Source organism: Ictalurus punctatus, chromosome 16 (genome assembly GCF_001660625.3).
Source record: "Ictalurus punctatus breed USDA103 chromosome 16, Coco_2.0, whole genome shotgun sequence".
Classification (NCBI taxonomy): domain Eukaryota; kingdom Metazoa; phylum Chordata; class Actinopteri; order Siluriformes; family Ictaluridae; genus Ictalurus; species Ictalurus punctatus.
This window is the reverse complement of record NC_030431.2, coordinates 12,976,236-13,002,945: the sequence shown is the minus strand read 5'-3', so window position 1 is coordinate 13,002,945 and position 26,710 is coordinate 12,976,236. Positions and strand designations below refer to the sequence as shown.

At 41.3% G+C, this 26,710-nt stretch overlaps 1 protein-coding gene across 1 annotated transcript in view; it reads right to left on the bottom strand.

Annotated features, from left to right (window-relative positions):
• The window catches only part of cblb (Cbl proto-oncogene B, E3 ubiquitin protein ligase), a 94,396-nt gene extending 68,757 nt beyond the window's left edge, over window positions 1–25,639 (bottom strand). Inside the window, exons 1-3 of the mRNA XM_017488891.3 lie at window positions 25,309–25,639; window positions 24,448–24,625; window positions 22,317–22,567 (exon numbers count right to left, since the gene is read on the bottom strand). Of these exons, the coding sequence (XP_017344380.1) occupies window positions 22,317–22,567; window positions 24,448–24,615 (419 nt within the window). The 5' untranslated portion in view covers window positions 24,616–24,625; window positions 25,309–25,639. The remainder of the gene's footprint in view (window positions 1–22,316; window positions 22,568–24,447; window positions 24,626–25,308) is intronic.
• Window positions 25,640–26,710: the final 1,071 nt, after the last annotated feature.

Genomic DNA, 26,710 nt, shown 5'->3' with positions numbered 1-26,710 from the left:
TCTAAGGTTAAGGTTATGCAGTAACAATTATAGTAGTCATAGAAGGTCCTCACAAGCATAACACTGTGTGACAAATGTGTGTAGTTTGTGTTTTATATATATATTTTTCCCCCCAGAATAAACTCACAATGATGTGAAGAAAAACCTGATATGAATTGTATGTGACAAAATCAACGAGAGAGTGAACCTGCCCTGCCCGTGGACTGTAATATTTCCGTGCCTGTAATAACGTCTTATCATCCGGAACTTTATGTTTTTATTTTTTTTTTATGATTATATCTTTTCTGGGGAATTCAGACTGCTCAAAAGTATGAATATCGTCACTGTGGTGGCTTATTCTTTTAATAAACAAGGAAAGAAAATTTCATGAGGGGGGGAAAAAAAAAAAAAAAAAAAAAAAAAAAAAAAAAAAAACGGTATTGAACACAGTACACAATCTTTGCGTCTGTAAATCGAAGAGCTTTTAGAGGTTCATACGTGCAAGCGCTAGCCGCGTGTGTTTAGCAGCAGACGGGGGGACGCGTGTAGGGTTGGGGGTGTTTACAATTTGCATATTTATAAGCATTTGAATCTCTTAATCAATCAGAGTCTAGACCCTTCTGTCCCCCTTTTTTGTTGTCTAATGTCACATTGGTGGAGGAACTTATTATTCAACATTGAAATACGTTATGACCGAAATACAGTTCTGACTTTACAGTCCAACCAACTGAAGAAACGTTCCATATACGTCATAACACCCTAAACGCTGCATCTCTTATTTCCACTTGTCGAATAAAACCCAGACCTTACAGGACCAGATCATGATGATGGCAGTTCGAAATTTACTGTAAACCGTAAACATAGCAAATGGCTGACTTATGAATGAAATGTAGATTTCAACCAAATTCTATTACAAAAAAAAATTACCATAACCCATAAAATCTGCATTACCCAGATTTTCTCATACAACATTGTTCCAGAGGAAAAATATGTCTTCCTGTTAGCATCGTTAGACAACACCGTCAAACCAAATGCAAAAACAAATCGTCTATGAAGTTAAAATCACAGCATGCAGGCAGCAAACAAGCGCTAGAAGCAGGAACCATGTGAACTTCATATTAATGCAGCGTTCTGCTGGTATCTGGCGGTGTTCTTGTTTGTTGGTGGTGGTGTTTCTGCGCGAGGGGGTTGAGGGGTATGTGGTCTGGCCCCTCTCAATGGTTCTCTCTGCTTCTCGTCTGCCTCTCTCTCTCTCAGCCAACACCACTTACCACTCCAGGGAGAGACCGTCTGTGTACTTCAGAGATGTGCTGATATTTCGCTTCACAACATACCATCATATTCGACATGCCTGATACTGTTATTATGAACACAACGACGACAACACCGAGCTACCCGTATCTTTCCTTCTGCACTGGTTAAGAGGGTAGCTGTTGCCAGAAGTGGTTGCATGATCAAATTTAGCAAACAAAATGAACGCGGTTAGTGTGTAGCCGTCTCTGCCAGTCAGCTTGCCCACCATGATAAGAATTAACAATAGATGAACTTAATATAGAGCAACTGAAGTGCATCTGAAAAATTCTTGCCATCTGAGTCTATAACACTGCGAACCTGTAGTTCGTACAACTTGAGAAGTAGAAAGAGTGACCTTTTAACCCCCCCCGTACATCCAGGGTGTCTTACCTGCTTAACCAAAATCAAGCAGATAATGTAATGGTGCTTGATAATGTTTGTTTAGGAAATTATCTTGATAACTTTGCTATCTAATCCTTTAAATAACTAATTGTTAACAACATGTGCACAAGCTAACGCCAGACACTTTAGTAATATCTAGAGCAGGGGTGTCCAATCTCATCCACAAAGGGCTGGTGTGGGTGCAGGTTTTCATTCCACCTGTTTAATCAGTTGAGCTTGTCTTTCAAGAGACTCAGGTGTAAACCTGCACCCACACTGACCCTTTCTGGATAAGACTGGACACCCCTGGTCTAAAGCAAGCAGTTAAAATATCCATCGACCCATTTTCCATACCGCTTATCCTACACAGAACTCAGAACAAGGGGCAAAAGGCGGAGGACGCCCTGGACGGGGTGCCATCGACAGACAATTTGGAAATGCCAATCAGCCTACAGCACAGATCGGAGGCAGGATTCGAACCCCCCCAATGCCAGAGGTGTGGGGCTACTGTGCTAACCACTAAGCCACCCCCCAAAAAACATTTACATCTCAGCATCATCATCACATCCGGATTTTTTGGGAATATATTTTCATTATGTCCTTCGATATGAAGTGGTCTTATTTGTCTATTTTTAAACAGTTTACATTTCTAATAATTATCTAATTTATTATTATTATTATTATTATTATTATTATTATTATTATTATTATTATTATTATTATTATGTAGTAGTAGTAGTAGTAGTAATATTAATGCCAATACAACCTTATTTTAAAAACACCTAATATCTTTTGTTGGCGTGTGCGCGCGCGTATTGGGTTTTTGCGGGGGTCGGGGGAAGAGGGGGATGGTTGGCGGTACTGATAAATCCTCAACAGAAAAACGATATGAAATGTTTCATAATTAGGTCCATTCCTAATGTGTTTACGCTCACCTGCACACACTGACACACACGCGTACGTATGTAATGCATATAAAGCAGCCTTATCGCTGCGCGAGTGTACGCAGGAGACACACTCTATTAATAAAGTGTCAATCAGCAAGTCAGGCCTCACACTGATGTTCAAAAGAAAGGTGCTCATTGCTTCATCACTGCTCTATTACCATTAACGCCTTGACAGTTTTGCCAGGTCCTGTCACATCTGCACTTTTTCCACCTGAACAAACAGGAATAATAGAGCAGCAGGCTGATATGCATTAGAAAAAGAGAGAGAGAGAGAGAAGACGAAAGAAAGAAGGTATAATCCCTAATTCACTGGGAACAGACAGTGTGATTCTTCACCCTCCCACAGAGACAGGAAGCGCTGCAGGAAATTAGCTGGAAATGATATTCACAGCCTTCTGTCAGCTTCTGAAATCCAGGACTGCGTCAGCTCACATGAACAAAAATACACGATAAAATACAAAATAAAGTGCGCAATCATGTTTGTGTCGCACCATTGCTCTGGCTTTCATACTACACCACGTTCTCCCGATACATCCGCTCAGGAACATGAAGGTACACATGAAACCTTTTGGAATTCTATCAAAATTCTGATTATTATGGTATGCCTGTCATTTACCATTACTATTAGTTACCTCTACACCTGACTAAAATTTTAATTAAAAAAAAAAAAAAAAAAAAAAAAAAAAAAAAAAAAAAACCATGAGCGGCGCTGCAGAAATGTTTAATATCAATACTGTTCATTGTAGGGGGTGTAGAACCGGCTACAGTCACTTTAAAAAGTTACACAAGAGTCATACGTTAATAAACGGTAACGAGGCCAGTTATACAGTTCAGTAGGTTTTCATAATATGAGCCTTGACCGTGTTAAATATCAACCACATCTTTCAGCCTAAAAGCAACCTGTGTCCCACCGGTAACATAAGAGTGAACAGTGCCACGCTCAGGGAATAAAACCGTCATACAGTAGATGCCACCTTTGGGAATATGGAGCGAGCACTGGAACCATAATGCACAGTGGTCAAACTGGTAGCGTTAACATGTACTAACAATAATTACTATAAGGTACTACAGTAAAGCTCAGGGGTGGACAAATTATTATCCTGGGTGCCTTCCTTTTTTTTATTATTATTATTCATAGTTTCCCAATGTCCAAAAACCAGAGAAAGAAACCCTACTTCACCCAAAAAATAACTAAAATAAAATAAATCAATAAAAAGTGGTATGTTTAAACCTCACAGTGGTGTGACACACCTTAAAACGCGTGCTCCCGAATCCCATCGCCTGCCGCACATCAGCCAGGGCACAATCTGGCTGTCGGTAGAGCAACGATTTCTACTAGAACCAGGAACATGGAGGTATGTGGAACCCCTGAAGAAATTGAGCGGTAATGTCACCTCACAGTTAAACATATGAAGAGATAATAAAGAAGCTAGCTAGACTAGCTTCTTTATACTCTCATATAAATAATATTTTTATTTCAATGTAAGGAGAACACCACAGCTCATAGCAGTCTGTACTGTTCTTGTTATTGCTGTTGCAGTCAAAAAGGCTCGATACTTACTTTAGTTTCAACTTTACTGTCCGTCTACGGTAAACTATTTATGCAGCAAAGTACCATGCCATTACCACATCATACAAAATTCTAATAAAAAGTTAAAAGATACTTGCTTTTTTTCCCCCCAAACTTTGCGATGCAACTTGTGGAGTTTTTGTGTATTGACAAAATTACAATTGCACGAAATCTTTGCAGTGATGTTTGTTGATAAATGAGACCTTCTAGCTGTATTCACGTTTGACGCATGTGTATCGAAGAGGGCTTTGGCTGAATGTGCGTCATGATGAGGTCACAGGACCTGTCTTGGTCCGAATCTGCGGTAACGTTGAAAAATCGCAAGCTCCTCCGCAAAAATCACAAAATCCTGGAGGCGAAACATTTAGCGCTGACTTGTTGACATATTGGTGAGGTCACAAAAATGATGTGTACATCAAACACTTCTCCAGGACAGGATAAGGAATATGGCTGCCCTGTAGTAATGGCATAACTAGCAACCTAATTCACACATACACCATTACATTACTTTAGCTACCATTTTAAAGGTGTACTGAGCACACGTTAGTTTCCATTGGCCTGGTTGGCTAGCAAATGAATTGAATCACTCGGCCATCCCTGCATTATTTTGGTTCACAGCAAATTAACCATTACTATAACAATTCCATAGTATATCCGAGTAAGCTTACAGTGAACTAGACCACATTTCCAGAAGGGTGAACGTAAGAAAAGAAAAGATTCATTTGTATTTGCTTCCTTTCCCAAATCTCCAATAGAACAGCCTGGAGGACACGCTGCCGCCCACACAGTGCAGACACGCTCTCTGGCACTGCTTGGAACATACAAAGGCTACATTATCACTAGAACTGCTGCCTCAACAACAATGCTCGCTTCCGCTCCGTCACGGCCTAGCACATGGACTCCAGACTCCCAAAGAAATGAGAAGTGGCCGCAGCCTCAGAGGAGGGGACGTACAGGAAACGGTGCTGATCTGCTGAGATGAATTTCCTGTACGGCACCGTCGGCGCACCTGCAGCCAAAAGCTTTCGGAGTTTGGCGCGCGTCCAGGTGGTGCTTAACACGTAAGAGAACTGTAAATTCTTGACGAGTGTATGAGCTGAACAAAAGAGGTAAAGGGAAAACCACAGAGCTTCCCAGCATGAGTACTTAAGAAGGACGGTGGGGAGAGAGTGGGGGTGGATGTGGGGTCAGAGATGCCATACAGCTTTGTGTTTGTCTGTGTAATCGGGGTTTCCTGGGTGATCCCCAACTGTGTCATGGGTAAAAACTGGTTATTCTCTGAGTAACAATTTACTGCTAGGAGTCACTCATCTCTTCATTCCATGAGCCTCTCTCACTCTTTCATTCCCATCATGTAGCTCACGCCATTCATACAACTTGACTCACCATGCATGAAAGAAAAAAAAAAAAAAAAAAAAAAAAAAGACCCCTCGACCCTCTCACTCACTTCCTTAACAGATGTCTTGGGTTACTGGCGCTCTCTGTGTGTGAACCTGATCACTGTCAGAAGAGTCACAGCTCATGGGAAATGCTGATGTAGAGGCATACAGGTCTTCGCATACGACACCATGTTATCAGCTTAATCGTGATGTCTGATTATAAAGACTGGCCTAAACAAACATTTCCACTAACAACCTCTCCATACATCATATTATTTGCGGTGTTCTAATCAGAAGGTAATTGTATTTTAAAAATTGTATTATATTTTTTTTAATTGTGTACAACATAAATGTTCAGAGGTGTTCTGAGGTCAACTGTTTCGGCCAAATTTAGGAAACGAGTCTCTTGTATGCAAAATGAAGGTGACCCTATCGCTCTATTCATCGGAATAAATCGAGAGATTGATAACCAGGGTTGCCAGGTCTCAGCACAAATTCTCTAAAATGCTCAAAAAGACCAGAAACTATCCCGAAAAGGTTCCGTTTCTTTTCGGGGAAAAAAGGGGAAGCATGTTTCTTTCATTTCCATAGTTTCTGTATTAAAAACAAGGTCACTGTAGTGCGCACACATTTCTGATTTGCAGTACTGGCAATATACCTCCATAAATCAACCTTTCCCAATCCCGATCTTTGCAAATATATCTTACAACCAAATTATTTCTGTACGTCATATATATATCATAATCTATCTGCATTTACACTGTATAACAATATAATGTTTGTAAAACACAGAGAGCTATTTTTAAACGAGCGACCCCCCCGCCCAAAAAAAAAAAAAATAGCCACCCACAGGCTTCCTTTTCTCACCCACAACCTGGTGTGAAAACTAGCAATTTCTTTTAGTCTCGTAGCTAGCTGCGCCTTTTTTATTCATGCTCGCGCGGTCAGAAGCCGTTCTACGGTTCGAATGAAGTTGCTAAGCTGAAAAACTACAGCGGGAGAGCGAATAAACGAATGTCATGGAAAGGTCGCGGTGTACGACGGCGCTGGAGAGCGGGTTAAAAATATTTCCGTTTTAAAATGCTGCCTAATGAGACTGACATCTTTTAAGGAAGTGGTTACTCGGGTATCTGTCTCCAATAATGCAATTTGTAGCTCAATTAATAGTATTTGCCCCCCCCCCAAAAAAAAGGTTTATTATTACATGGCTTTACAAAACAGTTAGACACATCATAAAAATAAATGTAAAATATCTGCATGTAATGAAATATTCATTCATTCATTCATTCATTCTTTCATCTACAAGCATAAGCGCTTGATCCAGGTCAGGGTTGCGGTGGATCCTATCTCAGGAAACACCTCTGGGGAAAATGCAGGGAAGCGTTTTCAGGAGGTAGGATGAAACCAGAGGAAACCCACACGGGAGAACATGCGAAGCTGCACACGGTGAGTAACCCGAGCTCAGGATCGAACACCGGATCCTGGAGCTGTGAGGAAACGATGCGGAAATATTCATTTTGTTCAATATTCGACTTTACATGCATTGGAGGGGAAAACTGTCTGTAGACACTTTACACCATGATGAAATTCTGCACAAGGTTGATGAAGACTGATTGTGTCTCATTTCTGTGGTTGAGATGAGCACTCTGGGAAATCCTCTACTTAAAGTCCTATTTGCTGTCATTTCGCTGCAATACGTAACACGGCTTTTTCCTGCTGAACATCTTCTCCTGCCCCAATGTCAGCGATGTTTGACCAATGACACGTGCCTTCCTGTGTGTGCTGGTAAAAATCCAGGCCAAGGGTTTTCCCTGACCCTGATTCACCCCTACTCACTCACTAGGATCAAGTCCAAAATTTCAGAACGTAGCTTTTGTTGGTCATATTATAACCTCTCAAAGCCAACAGTGACCAAAGTCATCACTCTGAGAAGAACCTTATCTAATCCAATATTCGTTTTCTTAATGCAAATAAAAGAGTCTGAGGCCACAACCTACAGACAGAGCTCAGACTCGCACATACTTCTGCCAGGAAGTCGAGGAAGCAGAGTGACATCACGGTCGTGTGAAGGACACTGCGACATGGTTCCTTCCTGTACAAGTGTCAGTGTCCACGGAGATAAAATCTGCACGCGCTCAGAACGGAGTGCGAGCAAGATTTCTCTGGTAGGAAACTACTTTCTGCATGCCACGCAGAATGATTGTGTGCGTGGGTGTGCACGTTTTTATATCTCACTGGAGACCAACCATGCCCACAAGGTTAGGAATATCTGACGGTTTTGATCTTGTGTTGACATTTGGCTGGCATAATACTGAACTGTATTGTTATCTCCAGATCCATCGGGTTAATACAGGTCAGTTTACAAAAAGACGTGACTGCTCTGCAACAAACGAGCTAATGAGAGAAACGCGACAGGTAAAAACGAGCACAGTGTACCAAACTGAACATCAAGATCACGTGACAGGATGAGTCAATACGCTCGACTTAATATGTCAACATTTTAAAATATGCACGTATTAGAGATCATATAGGCCTACTGCAAACACTGTTCGTAAACAAAGGGACGGATAAAGTTTGTTAGTGCTGCATCCTGTTTCCTGGCACAGTGCTGTTAAAGCACGCTGATTGGGCACTGATCGCTTTAGGAAGCAGAAATAAAAAAGGACTTGGATACAGCGTGAGCAGCTGCACTGTTTTCTCATGATTGTGCATGAACACTGCCACAATGAGATGCAGGAGGCCTCACATACGGATGTTATGGTAAAGAAATGGAGCTGGGAATGTATAGTTACAGCGCGCTTCTCTCTCACTCATACACAGGATGTCCCAGAAGTCTCTGTGCGTAAGGGAAATGAACACTTTTTAGCAAAATGTCTTCCAAGATTTTTCATACTCGGTTATTTTATCAGTATTAATATCTTTAATACATTAATATAAACCTTGCGGTCGGAACTACAGTCCGAGTCGCGCTGTTATAGACGATTAGAAAATATAAAAAAAAAACACCTTCTGACAAATCAGCAACTATTGAGTTTCTTTTTTTTTTTTCCTTTAGATTCTTCTCAAATATTCAACTACTCTATGAGTATCAGCTTTTCTCTTCAGCTGCTCCCTCATGCAAGCGCTGTTGTGCCAAGCTAATTCATATTTACATACAACACACTGAATGTCACCGCTTCCCCCAAACATGCAGTTTTATCAACCGTCTTGATTTGCTCCACATTTTCAGCTGGATGTAGAACTTCTTTACAGTGAAATATAAAAACCTGAGCGCTGGGAATTTTAAATAAATAAATAAATAAAATAAAGATCTTACTGCCATCAAACGGAAGACGTTTTACATGTACATTTCTGGCGTTTGGCAGACGCCCTTATCCAGAGCGACTTATATTCATCTCATTTAAACAACTGAGCAGTTGAGGGTTAAGGGCCTTGCCCAAGGGCCCAACAGTGGCGACGTCGCAGTGCTTTCTGATCAGTAACCCAGAGCCTTTAACCACTGAGCCACCACTGCACACATGTTTTATAGTATTAATAAATGTGTTAAAAGTTCAAATTATAGCATTTCCAAATGCATTTCATTCAAATGTGTCGGATTGATTATGATGACATGCCGCTACTATCAGGTGTTGCCAATATCCTGACGTTTTAGACCCCTTTACCAGCTTTAGTTTTGTTTTTAAAAGAGGCTAGCGACAAACCAAGAGACGGTAGTTTTGAGCAGGCATTAGTGACTGTCCCGAAGTCCATACGGCGCTCCATCTCACGTCACGGCTGCTGATGTACACATTGAGTGAGCGGATTTGCCTCTGTGTGCTATATTATATATTTTTATATATATATTTATATATATATATATATATATATATATATATATATATATATATATATATATATATATATATATATATATATATATTCTCCTCATGTACGCTTATTAGTAATTTGATATTCCATCGATCTTGATGAATAAATTAAACATGCAACGTCCGTCTATACATCATCTAGAGACTTCTGACTTCCTCTCAAAAGCGCTGGCAAAACTGGCTACTGTTTTTGCTGGCATGTTGTCACTAAATCTGAATATCGTGTAAAACTGCAGTCTTCTAAAAATCTCGCAATATGCAAAAGATTATTTTTCCATGACACAGCCCTATAGCCAGACAGTGACTGGAGCAAACATGTCTGGTAAAGGTTACTTGAGAACACTAGCTGAAGGCTGAGGGCTAAAGCAACGAGTCTTTCGCTCTCGGGCCTCGTACTGCTGTGCCGAGACGGAGAGACGGAGAGGAAGGGTGGGAGAAAGTGAGAGGAGCGGATCTCTCCTCCTGCCTCTCTTCCTCTATTCTGTCTGTTCCGGTAATGAAACTGTTTATGGTGTGCCGCTCCCAGATCAATATGTGCTCCAGTAGAGCAGAGCTGCTTAAGGATCTACTCCAGGATCTCTCTTTCTCTCTCTCTCTCTCAGAAGAAGAAGAAGAAGGGAGGGGCGAGTCAGAGCACTTCCGCGCTGTAGCTTAAGTAAACGCATCTGCAGTGTAATCAGGCTAATTAGGGACAAAGTTATCAAGGGGGTTCGCACAGGATTATGATGAATCTAAAGATAAACACGCATAAGGGCGTTTTCTTCAATCAATAACCTCAAGGTTGAAGCAGGAAATGGGTCTGTTTGGGGTATGAGCTCATTTAAATAGTTACATTCAGAGCACTCTTTTTTTTATTTTTTTTGCAGAATGGACCATGTGCATGTGTAGGTGTCTGCGTGTGTATGTGTGACCATGTTCTGTTTTTATACCTTAGTTTCCCCACAAGCATAGAAATAACTGACGGGTTTGACTGTGTGGGCCCGTTTTGTTTTTTTTTAACTAAATGTAAAAACTAAAAGGGCCATTTGGTTACTAAGGTTGGGTTTACGGTTAGATTTAGGTGTATAGCCAATGGAAGGTCCTCATAAGGATAGCAAAATGTGTGTGGTGAGTTTGTGGGTGTGGTTTAGAGGTATGGAAGCTAAGCAACATGCCTCACAGTGGTATCCTACACTTCAACTGACAAGCAACGGTAGGACTAATGTGCCTGGTAGTCATGAGTTTAGTGGGATCTCACTCTACTCGGAAGCAGTGGAGGATTCGGTATCACTTCCAGGTGTGTGCAAAGATTACCACAGAGCTGGTTACACCAGGATCTCAAAGGGCCAAATGGTACTTGCGTCATCACGCAGTCATCACCAGACTTCCCCACAGCACCAGACCAACTGCGTACTCTGCATGCTAACATCTTGGAGCTGTTGGTTTTTTATTTTATTTTATCCATTGCCTGTCTTTAGGTCTTGAATGCTGCTCATGAGGCTAAGCTGAGTGTGTGTTTGTGCATGTGGTGGAGCCTACGCGCTTGGAAATGACATGGATGTGCTTCATGTGGTTATTGAGGGGGCCACATGAGCCTAAAGGCAAAAAATGTAGGCGCGTGCAGTCAGACACACACACACACCAATGAATCAACCATGTCAGCCAGACTCCCAACGGACCAGGGCCACAAAGGCACATCACTTACGGACAAAACATCTCCAGACGATCTTCGCGCCCCCCGCTTCTTAAAAAACACTCCCACTCTGACATGCACATCTGCCAGCAGGAACTGGGCCAACCTACAACACAAGCACTGACATCAAATGGTGGACTCATTAAAGAAAAAAAAAAACACACACACACACACACACACACACACACACACACGCACAAAAGGCCCATTTTCTTACTCCGCCATCCTTTTTTTTGGTCACTAAATGTAATGTTATACTTCGCGCTCCAGCTGTCAAGATTATTATTGATTTTTGCACTTGGCATTCCAAATCAGTCTTGACGCCTCACCTGCTCCACTGGAGTAAAGCTGGCGCTAGCGAGACGTACAGAGGTGCTCCGAGACATACGGGCGTCCAGGCGGAGCCCCGATATCGGAGACGCTGCTGCATATTCGCACTGCAAGTCGAAACTTATAAACATTAGGAGACGCGACCGACCCTGAAACTACACGAAGAGAAAGGAAACGAGGAAACCAGATGTTGTGCTGTTTAACACAGAGACAAATAAAAGCCGCTCTGTGATTAGGAAATGCTGCGCTGTGTATTCATAGAGGTCTGCTCCATTCGCGAGACTCTGTGCGCTCAGGGTTTGATGCCACGGCTTTTCCACATGACATCAGCCGAAGAGAAACAGCCCCCACCCCAGCTGTTTGGGGAAAAGGCAGGAGTGGCCGAGTTTACTCATGGGGATATTTGTCGGAAGAGCAGAGTAGCAAGTATACACATACACACACACCTTTGTATATGTCATTTAAAGTGGATAGACGCATGTGTTTGTGCGTCTGTGTGCGTGTTTCAGGTGATGGGTGGCCCTAAGGAGGACTGACGTGTGTGCTTATGTTTGTATGTGTTTGTGCCTGTGCGAGCATGTGTGTGGGGTGATAATAAGAGGGTATAAGTAGAAAGGAAACACATGAACAGGATGTAACTGGGTTTTTCCCCCTCCCTGCATTTACTCGCTCTGTTCCCAGAATGCTTAACCTCCGGCCGAGAGCAAGGAGCAACTTGCCCTGCTGTTCTAAAAACAGACCTACAGCGGCTTTCACCTACTGAACTCGGTCCTGCACGCTCTAATCTACGCCTGATCTGCGGTTTAAAGGGATAATGATATTCATACAGCAAGAGCACACCCAGTACCTCATGTCTAATATCTGATCATCCTCATCATCATCATCGCTCGCAGGCTTTTCGTTCAATAGCAGATGTTACGTGAGGCCTGAACCCTCGAAATGGAAATGTGAGGGTAAGCACACGTTCCTCCAGAATATGTAAAGCAGACACCCGAGTCTTTTTCGATGTCACAGGATGCGATTTTAGGATTGTGCTATCTGACCGAGGATGCTTTCACAACTTATTACATTGCAAAGTCAAAATCAGAGCAAAATTGACTCTGTTGGTTTACTTGATATTTGGTTTGGTGTCGTTCGACACTGCACATAATTTACAGCAGTAGATCCGCATACTGCAGGTGGCTCATTTAGCAGCTCTACAGGAGGAGGCAGAAAAGAAAAAGAAAAAAAAAAAAAAAAACACTCATCATGTTTGCTTCACTTCCTGTAGGTTGGGTCTGATTCGAAGCACTTATTTATTTATTTTTTTAACCACTGAATCACTCCAGTTCACCTGGGGCCGGACTGACACCATCCCGCTCAGACGGTCTCCGATTGGTTTTGGTCCACACCAGGGTGTGATTACTGGACTTTCACCTGCACACCACAGAAGAAAACACGAGAGTTCAATTCAAACCCCCAAAACGTAAGGTTCGGTTAAAGAAACGCTCATCTTTTGCTGCGAGACCTCACTCTGTCCGTATCACGTCATGAATTCGACGTGATTCACAGCCACCCTGAAACCATTCTGCGCCCGTAGTACTGTGAAGAGCTCTAGAAACACGTACAGCGGGTTCTTCTGAAGTATCAAGACTTTTTAATAAACGTGGAAACCTTCCATTGTATGTCTTTCTAAAGAACGTTAATCTTTAAGATGTTTCGGCAGATGGACGAACCAAAAGAAGCCTTTAGTGTGCTAGATGGAAACTTTGACTTATGACTGAAGTATACAGCTGCCTTTAGTCTCAGTTTATGTCCCACAGACGCCCACGTTTCTCTAGAACCACTCCGGACTAACAGCGAGAAGCAAGAAGAAGAAGAAACCAAGCCAGTCTACCCACCCAGTGAGAACACAGCCAATTCTGCTCTCGAAGACTCCAAGCAACACAGCACAACTTCCATGAACTTTCTATGTTAATGTGGGGTTTTTTTGTTTGTTTTATTACAGAGCAGCAGCAACATGTAGAAAGAGTAGACAGCAAAGAGAATTCATCATCATGCGTGCCAGCTGATCAGAAGTACTCTGAATGTTAATTATAGAATTAGTTATAGGGTGGGATAGCATGTAAGAACATGTAAGCAGCGTGCATATGAGGAGATGAAAAAGGAAGAAAGAAAAAAAAAAGGCTCGTTTCAGTCAGAAAGACATTTCAGCACAAAGGGCCCCCTTTTGAGGACACGTTGTACACATGCACAGCGAAAACAACTCGTCTCTGAGAAATCACTCATGACGCACTGGTAACGCCGTCCTGACACGTCTACCCCAGCAGTTTTATGTCAATGCACAGCTCCGAACCGTGGTGTCACATCAGTCTCATGATGTCCTGAGTGTTAATCAGAGACAGTGTTTAAACAGATCTTTCTACCCTATCATTCAGTGCAACTGAAGAAGTGCCTCGAATAGTGAAACAGCTTTGATCTCTGAAACACAAACCTAGTCACTAAGACACTATGCTCGACATGATCTGGATGACTGAAAACCTTCAAAAGACAAAAAGAGAAAAAAATAGGACAGGGCAGAGCCCCCTTATAGACGAGAACATCTGGTCAACGGGCCCCTGCTCCGGTGTCGTTTGAACTTCACTGAGTTGGTGTGTGTGTGTGTGTGTGTGTGGATATATGCAGACGTGTGTTGGATGCAGCTGTAAGGGGGCTGGGGAAATGTGTAGGGGGTTGCGGGGAGGCGCAAATAGTAGTGAGGGGGCCCGTTTGGGACGCAGGCCCTTAGATGAGGAAGGACATACTTTCCTTTCATCCCTTCTGGGGTCATTAACTTTGAAGGCCTTGGGACTTTAGTCTGTAAATAACTAAAATGAGCAGCAATCTAGTGTAGTTTGGCTCCCTGAAAAAATAAAAATCTAGGGTGGGTCAGGACATTTTTTTCCAAACGGCGTACGAGTATATAAATGCATAAATAAATGACACCGAAACGAGTAACCTACTTAGTATTAAGCAATCAGGGGTGTCATGGAACATTTTATTCTGCAGTTTGTGTGTCCCACAGACTACATAGTGGCCATGGAATGCACATACAGTCATGTGAAAAAAAATAAGTGCACCCCATGGAAACTTTTTTTTTTTTTTGTCATATTCAGACAAGCAAACGTTTGCTCCTCTTTGAAACAGTGCCTATTAAGAACAGTGATGCTCTCTATCAAATGACACATAAAAGTGACATTTTGTAGTAAGTTTTCACTATTTAAACTAACAAAAAACTGATAAATCACATGTAAAAAGTAAGTACACCCCTACATTTATCACACCTTCAAATCCATAGAATTAGAATCAGGTGTTGAAGATTGCGTGCCAGTGATTAGAAACTGCTTAGGGAGTGCAGGTGGAACCTGTCTTACTTACACCCCTCTCACATCTATCGTCTGGTGTTCCCTTTGTTATTGAGGTGTGTGGTGTCATCATGCCAAGATCTAAAGACATCTATAAGGTCTTCAGTAAAAAGGGTGTGGATGCCTATGAGTCTAGCAAGGATTTAAAAAGATCTAACTTATTTTAAATCATTCCACTGAGAAAAAAAAAAAAAAAAAAAAAAAAATCAATTGGTGCAGATTTCAAACGACTGCCAATTTGTAAAGGACTGGCTGCCAGGGAGGGCTTTCCACTAGATTTTGGAGCATGGTTGTGGGATTTGTGCTCATTCAGCCACAAGAGCCTTCCTGAGGTCAGACACTGATATTAGGAGAGAAGGTCTCGTGTGCGGTTAGTGCTCGAGTCAATCTCAAAAGGTGTTCAATGGGGTTGAAGTTAGGGCTCTGAGCAGGACACTCGAGTTCTTCCACTCCATCCTGGTCTCCAAACCATGTCTTCAAGGAGCTCGCTTTGTGCAAAGGGGCCACGGTCATGCTGGAACAGGTTTGGGCCTCTTAATTCCAGTGAAGGGAAACTGTAACGCTACAGCAGACAAAGACATTCTATACAGTTCTGTGCTTCCAAATTTGTGGCAGCAGTTTGGGGAAAGATCCACATATGGGTGATGATCAGGTGTCCAAAAACCTTTGCCCATACAGTACTAGTTTAAATATGTCCAGATCACTGTTATTTCATGTTGTCTGTTCATTAGCATGGTGCATAGTATCATGTGGGCAAGGATTTTGCTTTCAAAGCAATTTGACCAGTATGAGTAAATGAGCACAATATTAGACAGGTACAGATACTAGTACTGGTATTGATGCTTTCTAGTCAGGACCGCCCTGACCAAAATTTTAGAGCGTTTAAAATATACTTAAGTAGAAAGATTTCACAATGAGTACTGGAATAACTCCAGTCACGGTCTAACATGGGGGGAAAAAAATCATGGTACAATGTCACACTTTCAAAAAGAATGACTTCGAATAACATTTGGAAAAATGTGACACGCAAGCAGTTTAGAACAGTGTGTACTCCTTATTCATCAGGATATAGGCCTTTGACATTTGGTTATTGCGCTTTCGTCCCTTTTGGCTCTGTTGCTCAACGTTGATGGGGTGGGGGGGGGGGGGGGGGTTTGGGGGTGAGAGCCAAACTCATCTCTCCAAACGCTTTATTTGTAGAGTTTCACATCCACCGCTTTCTTTTTCCAGTCCTGTCTGCACTTTCGTTTCATCTTCAGCTCTGAGTCAGACAGAGAAGCGCAAAAGGCGCAAAAAAAAAAAAAAAAAAAAAAAAAGTAGTGAAAACGATTAAAACGGATGCTCAGCCACAGCATGAAAGGAAAACAGTATAGAAAAAGGCAGGGTCTCCCCAGATTTTTGATCCTGACAAATGTCAACCACACGCGTTTCACATGTTTATTCATCTGTTCAAGCAGGAAGGTTAAGGTAAAGCCTTAAATATAATGCATTCTTAATTGCTTTATATTTCCAAACAGTCGCTGCACAATACGGTTAAGCAGAATGAAACAATTTAAATAATGCAATCCCGATTCCTAGGAGGGAAATGAAATAAGTTGCTGGGTGTGTTGGGTGTGCACCAATCGCTCCTTAGCAGAATAATTCAGTTAATTAAGAATCATTTTAGGAATGTTTGTGCACAGATCTGCCTGCCCTAAACACATTAACTTCTAACTACCCAGGTTTAAGCACCAGCTTTAATATTATTCTCAAAAGGCAAGTGGAAACCCGTTAATATTTTAGCACATCAGCACAGTACTATTTAAAAAACATGAAAGTAAATATATTATACACAGTTCTCAAATATAGCTGTACTAGTAGTAATGGAACAGTTAGGAATATTTAAATTAAAAATACATTTAAAAAATGATAACATTATTTATTTATTATGACTGAATTTATTATGAATCTTCTGATCATTAACTGACATTTTTAGGTTTTTGTAAATTTTGGTAAAACAGCTAAAATAAAAGAAAATCACAAATTTTTGTCGACCAAACAGAAATTGACACAAGTGCCTCATTATCGTGTGTAATTTGTGTCTAATTTGTTTGGGGGGTTTTTTGCTCGACTTATAAATGTAAAATAAAAAATACCAACCTTTTTGCGATTTTATTTTGAATAATTTAGTCAATTATTTGTTTATTGACTGGAATTAATGCTTGTATTTAGCTTTAAATAATTACATCTGTATATTTTAAACAATTGTCTGTTGCACATTTTGCTAAATAAAAGACATTATATTTATACACACTACAGGTCAAAAGTTTGGAGACACTCGACTGAAATGTTTCTCATGATCTTAAAAATCTTTTGATCTGAAGGTGTATGATTAAATGTGTGAAATCGGTGTTGCAGACAAAAATAGATTTTAGTTACAAAAAAATATTTTTTAAACGGATGACTTGGAGTGAAATATTCCGAAAAGCAGCCGATAAGGGTCCAGCACCAGTGTGAAGTCCTTTAATACTGTTTAAAAAGCATCTCAGGGAGATTCCTCAAGAAATCGGCCGAGAAAATGCCAAGAATACATTTCTGGAAATTCTAGGCAAAAAGGGCGTCTACATTGAAGGTGCTAAAATACTCAATTATTTTGATTTATTTTTGATTGTTTTGTTTTTTGTTTTTTTTTATCACAACATAATTCCTGTAGTTCCACTTGTGTTATTAGAGAGCTTTGATGACTTTCTATTTTTATTATTTTAAAATGTGGAAAAACTAAAATAAATATAAAGAATGAGTGTATAAACTTTTGACTGGTAGTGTGTGTGTGTACATACATACACATATACACATATACACACACACACACACACACACACACATACACACATATATATATATATATATATATATATATATATATATATATATATATATATATATATATATATATATATATATATATATAAAAATAAAAAACACACACACACACAGGTTCAACCCCATAGCTGCTTGATTGTAGGGACTATCATGTCGTCCCGCTTGCATTAAGCTTATCTTAAGTTGTAGTTCCTATTTTTATATATAAAGAAACATAGATGTTATATAGAAATATTTCAAAGACAAAAATATGCGACATGTCAAAATGTAAAAATATATACCATGCAGGCTATAAAGAATATAATGCAATTTCAGTCTGATGCACTTCATTTGGAAACAATAACTCATCCAGAAACACATCCACAGAGGGCTGTGCTTCTATATGTTTTTACATACACTAACCGCAACATGTATAAAAGCCACCAGTGTAATACTCCTCCTCCTCCGATGTCTAATGTGCTTGACTTGCTGTACGCTGGGAAGTAGTGGGTGGTGGTGATTATGATGATGAAGCTCCAGGTTTTGCAACGTGTCGAACCTTTGCTGTTTACTCACAGCAGATGGTAGAGGGCTGAAAGGCGGGCAGCTCTAAACAACCGCCGCGCTGTGTTTATCTGTGCTGACAAGACTGAGGTCTGCCTCAAGCTCACTTAACGCACGCCTACATGCGCGGACGAAGGCGACGAAACGCTGTGATCGGCCGCACACTGATGGCTCTATGTTAATTATTTCAAGGCTGTTATGATAAAAGGTGACTGCAGAAGTACCTGAAATGTTCACAAAGTCATCTACTCTTCAACCTCAACATAACGTACTTGTTTAAAGGAACACTTGTGGTCAGGTTCGAACTATACGGCTGACACGGAAATATGAGCGCGGTGTCCAAAAAAATTTTTTTTTTTTTTTTTAAAAAACACACACGAATGGAAAAACCTCACAAAGCCTTCAAGAGGTGTACAGAGCCTCAGCAAGCACGCATCTAATCAGTCGTAAGTGAAGGAGGTGGAATTCACAGCAAAGCGGACAGAAACAGATGGCAGCCAGGAGCATACATTAGCCATCTCAGTGGCTGAATAATCCCATCCTTCCTCTGCACTTGCCTTGCTGACGGAGGCCAAAGAGAGAGAGGACCTGGACACATCTGTCCTTCCATTATCTACCCTCAGTGTATATCTGTGCTCCATCTCAGAGCTGTGTGCTGGGGGGGGGGGAAGAAAAAAAAAAAAAGGCACAAATGCAACACGGAGCCCATTCTCTTTCATCTCTAGCGTTCCTAAAAACCATACCAAATCGTTCGGCTGCATAAGCTCAATGTTCGGATGAACTTTTGCATCTTTGTGAATATTCGGCTTCTCGCGGCCGAGCTCACCTCAAAGCCACTGCGACCTTTACAAGATTCGGAGCTCTATCTGACACCAAGAGAACATGAGTAAGAAAACAAGCTTGTTTCCCCCTGAGTCAGACTTACTCTTATTTGCATGTTTACCCATCAGACTCAAACTTCGAATATACAGACGTACTAAGCCGTGACTGGCTATCTAACCTTGCTGTCCGTGTGTGCAGAAGTGGAGCTAGAGTAAAAGTAGAGTTTTTGGGGTTTTTTTAAAAATCTGATTCGATTAACTGAATTAAGCTGAAGTGGGCAGCAGTAATCGTAATTAGTAAATTTCCTGTCGAGTCTTGTAGCATGTGTGTGAGCCCTGATTTCAACAGGGACGTGTCTCTCCTGTGCAGTCCCCGGGGGGTGTGGGGACACAAACAACCATGAACTGAAATTTGCAAGTAATCCTGAAAGTGACGCGTTTGTCCAGTAAGTTGTGCCGTCTTCGTCCATCTCTAGCCAAGTGCGCCGTTAGATCTGCGCTTTGTTTTCAGGAATAATTGTTGCTAATGAATGTGAACCATATCAAAGTCAGCCAGTAACCGTTAACGCTGCATGACACGCACTCTCAGCTTAGTAAGGTTGACCACATCGAATGCTGAGACAGAGAAGAAGGGGGGGGACCCTCTGTTAACCATCAGACACCATCAGCATTTTTAGATATCTATCGCAAGATTGCTGACAAGAGCAACAAAACTTTGCAATCAATGCATGTGGAATGACTGAAATTTAAAAAAAAAAAAAAAAAAAAAAAAAAGGGGCATAAAATAAAATAAATAAATAAAAAACCCACAATCTATGCTCTTTGTCCAACTAATTTCAATCTAAAGCTAATTGCCTCGCCTGGGTATGGAACTAGGCCGCTCTTTAATCTTAATTAGCATTAGGTAGGATTAATGAAATACCCTGGAGCAGGAAGATATTCAGCAAGCCCAAGTGAGATTATATTATCATTTTACATATTAAAATAACGCCCGCTTACTAATATACTTGGGACACTAGGATGATTTCGGTGCGTATGCAGTAACAAACAGAAATATAAACAGAAATGTTACTGACTTGCTGTGTGTACGCAGAATGTAATTATTTCCTCGCAACATCTACGCGTGTTTAGGCTGATTCCTTATTTTTCCAAATAAAGTGAGTGTGAGGCTGCATGGCAGGAATTGCAGGATATTTACATCGCACACGCACACATGGTTGGGATCAGGAGGTGTAGCGTAATTACAAAAGCACATGTGAGGGCCTCTGCAGCGAGCTGATGTGTTCCAGCGCTGCGTCTCCGCTCTCACCAATACGTTTCATTCGTTACAGCATGTCTCCGAAGGCAAAGTAGGCTTCACCGAGACTTTTACACAAGACAGATGGACACAAGCGGATGCAAAAAGCTGACAGCTAACAACATGGGAGAATTTTTTTTTAAATAAATTCATTTTTAAAGAACATTTGCGGAGGATGGGGGTGACAGTGCCGCATCATCTTTTCACTCGTCTTGCCACCTTTTACATTTTCCTTCAAACACGGACACAGTAAATAATTGTTATTATTTTTTTTTAAAAAGCACGTCTGTCCACTGTCCTCTCTTCTTTTGTTTACAGCGGGAGGTGTTCCCTTTGTGCAGTGAGGCCTGGAGGGCAGCAGAGTGTCTTTCCCGCTGGGGGGGTTTAAACACACACACACACACACACACGGCAGAAGTGACAGACCTTCAGCGTAAACCTCTGCTGTGAACACGCAGAGTGTCACAGACACCGAGTACAGCAGTTTGTCGCGACAGTCTGTCAGCCAGAGACCTCAGGCTAGCAAATGCTCCTCTTCCTCAATGCCAACACACACACCTCATCCACTAGCCCATTTTTTCTTATCTCAATCACTTTAAACACAAAGGCAGCTCCTCACACACAACCCTGTTTTCTACATCACAGCTCCCCCAAACACACACACACACACACACACACACACACACACACAGACAGACAAAGAACTGTGAGGTCAGGGTGAAGGATCAGAGCTGTCAATTCCCCAAATTAAACACCCCTGCTGAGAGCTCTTCCACTATCGTCGTCGAGCCTCCACACTGAGAAAACACTGCGAAATGAACCAACGACCAACAATGTTTCCTGGCAACATCTGAGGACTCCCCATTCTTCATTTTTAACAGAACCAAAACAAAGAATATGATACTGTTCTTTAAACCAGTTACTGGAAGTTACGTTTGGTTATCGAGAAACCAAGTTTTCCTTTGCGGTTACATTTTACGTGTACAGCATTTTGGCAGACGCCCTTATCCAGAGCAACTTATATTCATCTCATTTAAACAACTGAGCAGTTGAGGGTTAAGGGCCTTGCCCAAGGGCCCAACAGTGGCGACGGCACAGTGCTGGGGCTTGACCTCCCGACCTTCTGATCAGTAACCCAGAGCCTTTAACCACTGAGCCAACACTGCACACTGAAAGAAACCATGTCATTTTGGGTGAACTGCAAAAGCAGGCTTTCTTCTTCCCTCCAACTGCTTTGCGAGTTGCGTCTTAAGAAAAATGGCTGATCAACCTTGTTCTGCCTAGTTATAGAGCACGTAATGAAAACAGAAGCCTACAATTAATTAACCAGTTTAAAAAAAAATAATCAAGTGAATTAGCTTTTCTATGGCATCTTTAAAATGGTAATCATTAGAGGTCTATAAAAACTTCTAAACAGCAATAATATATATATACACACACATATACATACATATATTATTATATATATTATAATGTGTATATATATATATATATATATATATATATATATATATATATATATATATATATATATATATAGCCTGACTCTGAAGTAGTTCATGACTGTTCTTATAATATGGATCTGCTTCATCTGTCAGACCTGCTTCTCTACGGTAATTAACAGTTCTTCACGCTAGCATTACACACCAAGGTGCAGTTAATGCACGGAATAAGAATAAGTCACATGATCTAAACCCCTTTCAGCCTTCGTCCTCCCGGAGGCATTATCAAAAAAGGAACAGGATCATAAAGGGATTACACATGAAAACCACGCTAACACCCAGGTACCCGTCAGCGTCAACAGGGGAAGTGCAAACTCTACAGGTCTGTCCCAAAAAAACAAGAAACAAAACTTGCATCACAGGCACCACACATTCTCAGAACCAAGCTTGCTAGATTACTCTTTGCACTGAAATACATCTGAGGGAAAAAACTTTTGGTTTAACTACACTCACACAACAGGGAGGAAAAAGATGCCAAGCAGACAGCCTACCTGTCCTGGGACTGCTCCTCGTACATCCTCTCCTTGCCCTCTTTAAAGAGACGGATTGCCCTTTTCGATTTCTTCATCAGGCTGTCGATATAGACTTTAAAGTAGTCGTTCTCGCTGAGCTGGGCCAGTTTCTGGTTCTCCTCGTACTTGCACAGGATCATCCTCAGGTGCTGGTACGTGTCCGGCAGGATGTCGAGGATGTAAGGAGGGCTGTTTTTCAGCTGGAGCCTGGGATTCTGACACAGCCTCACCTAGAAGGAGAGCGCAATCTGACTTTGTGCATTCACTTCACATCTATATCTACTGTATATTCAGGCCTCGGTGACAAAAGCTAGGTAAAAATGTATAGGGATGCGGCACACACGCTGGCAAACGTGTTTAGACAGATTAAACTTAAAGCATACACACGCAATCTTTCAACTGGAAACATGAACATAGTCTACCTTTAAAACTCATTTAAGGTACGCAATAAGGTCCACAATTGGACGTCTAGGACCTAAGTAAAAAGTACACCGCATGCACCCTCCCAGGTGAAAGATCCAAATTAAAAGGTCGAAAAGATGTACTTTTGATGCCATCACCCCAGCAACAAGGAAAAGTAAAGTGGCACCCTCATTTCTGAGAGAGTGTGTGTGTACAACTGCTATAGGAGATTAATGTTAAGCTCTGATGTTTATTCACGGGGCTCTTGCCAGGTTTCTACTTTCTATATTCAGGTATGAGGTTAATTTCATTCTAATTCATTGTATTATCAAAAGGAAGAGAGAAAAAAAATTGTGATATGCATGAGAGGCTGTAAATGAGGGAATGTCTTAAAGGGCGTGTAAAGTGCCTCGAATTACACAGCGTTATTCAATAAGTTGACATAACTTCCAACGAAAAAGGAATAAAGGGCAAGACATATTGAGTGGCTCCTCCCCCTTTTTAGAGAGCCAGTAGCATTTCGCTTACTCCACAGCCAGGGCTATGCAGTACTTGACAGTTACGCTGCGTTTGTGCCGTATCGTAATTAATGTAATTCCGAGATTCCGAGAAGTGTTCACATCCTCGTAGAAATCATAATTACAACCTGTAAACTAGGAATTATCAGAAAGTTCCGATATGTACCACCTGACCGCTGCAACGTCATGCAGAAACACTCAAAATGTCGGCAGATTCCGCAGTAAAATGTATTTAAAGTGCTTATCTTGTAAATATTTGTGTAATAATCCCTATAATTGACGATTATTAATGTTTTAAGTTTAATAAAAGAAAGACATACAACAACACGGTTTAACATAATTTTGGGGTTGTTGAGATCATCATCATCATCTCGGATTAGTTTAATTCCGAGTCCGAGGACGTGAACAGCTCAGAGTAGACCCGTCCGAGTTGTCGTAATTGCAGTAAATCCGACATGGCGTGAACGCAGCCTTGGTGCCGTGGATTTTTAGAACGTTGGGGGCGGGACACTTCAGATTCTAGCAAGCGTTTGATTGGACAGAAAAGCTGAAGTGCAGAGTGATGTCATTAAAACCGTTGATCTGTATCGTATTGGCAATAGAGACAGACTGTACATCTTCTAAAGGCAAATTTTGTCATCGTTTTGAAGCACACTAGCTTTTAGAGAACCTCAGGGCTGACATATTCATACAAAAAGCCAGAAAACGTCAACATTTTGATTTCATGGGGATTTTGTCACATCCTCAGTGTCTTCGTTCTAGATTGCTGGTTTTCCCCCAAAACGGACTTTTATTTGTCTTTGTATTCCAAACTTTTCCATGATTTCTAGACTTGCGCAAGAATCCTACTTGAAGAAGGCATGTGTTTATTGATGGACTGTTAAGCTACATCCACAAACCTCTTAGGAGACTCGTGTTGCCAGATTGGACTATTTCACGCTCATTTATCGTATGGAAAATTGCCTTAGGCGGGTTGTTTATTTACTTATTTATTTTATTTTATTTTAATTTTGGTGGAAAACGACTATTTTGGATTGTCTTATAACATACTTGCGGCTTTAAACCGCTACTGTGATGGAAACCCGATCCACGCGGGCGACCGTGTAAATGACTTTGGATTCAGTTAGGGAAGGATAAAGCGATTGCGTCATCGCGAGTGGAGCCGGAAGCACAAAGCCGCACGCTTTTACCACTTTGTCCATGAGTTTCCATGTTTTTTCCACAGCTCGCCGGTCGGCCGCGGCCTGTTTCGGGGGTCCCACTGCGTCATGAATGGCGTCGATTATTCCCAAAATGCGCCCTTTCCTGGGATTCGGGGCGCGCGCGCCCACACTTCGGCCACCGAGAGCGGTTGCCATGTCCTCCTCACTGTAAATAGGGGAAAATCTGTTAAAAGCGCAAAAGCACAAAATGACCAGCAACTTCAATATAATAGAAAGCGCGAGCTCACGTTGGCTAGGTCCGAAACCACACACACACTATTAAATGGCATGTCTTTAAGACAAAGTCCGGCACAAAAAGCTCATATTAAAGATGTAGGCTACTATTTTGACACACTTTAGTGTTTAAGTGCTGTAGCGGTTTAGGACGGAGCCACTCTGACTTCTGAGGCACACTGGGCTACAAAAAAAAAAAAAAAACACAACATAAAACAACCGCAGCGCTTTTTTTTCCCCTCTCTCTCTCTTTACGACTGTTACTAAGTAGCTTCACAAAAACTTTGTACGCCACTTCTTTTAACAGTTTGGATGCTGTGTAAAATATATACACACACAAAAGAACTTTAATTCCTTATTATTTTTCCCCTTTCGTTTTTTTCTCCAGTCATGACATTTTTCCTGAGAACACGGTTAGGTTACAATGTTTAAACTTCCAGCGAGGTTTATGTTTCAGTATTCACACGGACCACTTTAAAAAACAACACCAAAGCCACAACGCGACGTTCAACAACATCTGTGCGAACTCGGTCGCTAACCGACTAGCAGGGCGCGTTCACTGTTTCTGCCTGTTACGTTGTGTTTTCTAGTTATTCCATAAAACTCCAGACTTACTGCGGCAGAAGCGGTGGAAGAGAGCAGGAGAGAGGGAATGTCAGCGCTGACTTCCCGAGTTGAAGTGCAGAGGTCCCCAGCGACTAAATAAAAACGCGACGAAAACAACACAAACACATCTATCCCACGGTTGTGTCAGTAAACCCACATTATTCCGTAAATCCTTTCCAAAGAGAACTTTTTTAAATTAATAATAATAATAGGCTAGTTTAAATTCTGTTTTGTTTTCCTCGGTGTGGTGGTTAGCTAACGCTGCTCGTTTCCAAATCAGTACGCTTTAAAAGCCGTGCACGGGCTGCGTCCCGCTCCGCTCCCTTCCAACACCAGCACGGGGCGGGGCTTCGATGAGAGCTTCGCATTGGTGGGTGGGATTATGTAAACACAGGCTCCTTTCCACCAATCGCAGTCACGTCATAAAATAGATACTTAATATTCATACAGTGACTAATGAAATGATGAGAAGTAATTGTGGGTGGTTGTTTATGAATATGTAGATTTTTTTATGATCGTTTTCCAGTGGAAATAAATGATGTTGGGTGTCTTCATGTGACATGGGAGATTGATTAACTGAAATGAGTCAGATTTACCCTACATTCATGTTAACAAATGACAAGTCACTTGTGTCGCTTGTAGTTTGTCTCTTGTAGGCATGTAGCGACCATGCCTGCTGTCGCTTATGGGCTTGCACTGTCCAGTGTTGTTGTTTTGTTTGTTTTTTAAACTTTAAAAAAAACACAAATAATAGTAGCTAAAGACCCAGCTCTTCTGTGAGCACTTATCCAACCCCTACTCTACGCACTTTGCTTCTCTAGAACTCAATTTTAAATCTTGCATGGTAGCACTACTTGTATTGTTCTCCGCTTGATATATCACTTTGCTTGTATTTCCTCATTGTAAGTTGCTTTGGTTAATGAATAAATGTAAATGTAGCCTAACGCTAACTAGTTAAGCACAAATTAAATCATGCAATAATCACTGCAACAAAAAAAAGTGGTTGATTTATGTGTTAGATGCTAGGCTTCATACTAGCTTCATTGGCAGATTAGCCAAGCAAGTTAACTTTACAACTACATATGTACACCAAAGGCACCGACAATCTCTGCTACTTCCTTTTAAGCTTTATTTATATTTGTAATGTCTCTATATGCATTTAACGAGAGCTCACATCTGAGAGGAGGAGAATCCACACACAAGATTTGCATTTTTTTGCGTCAAACGCTAAATGGTAGATAATAATTTGTGAGAAGGGAAATTGAGAAATGTCAGACCACACACTGGAATCATTCGAGTCATTCGGACGGTTGTCTTTTTAGTTTACCTCATACCTAATTTTATTATTTGCTAATAAGAAGCTTTGTCGCTCACCTCTATCGCCGAAATCACAGTTCTGTGTCGCACACAT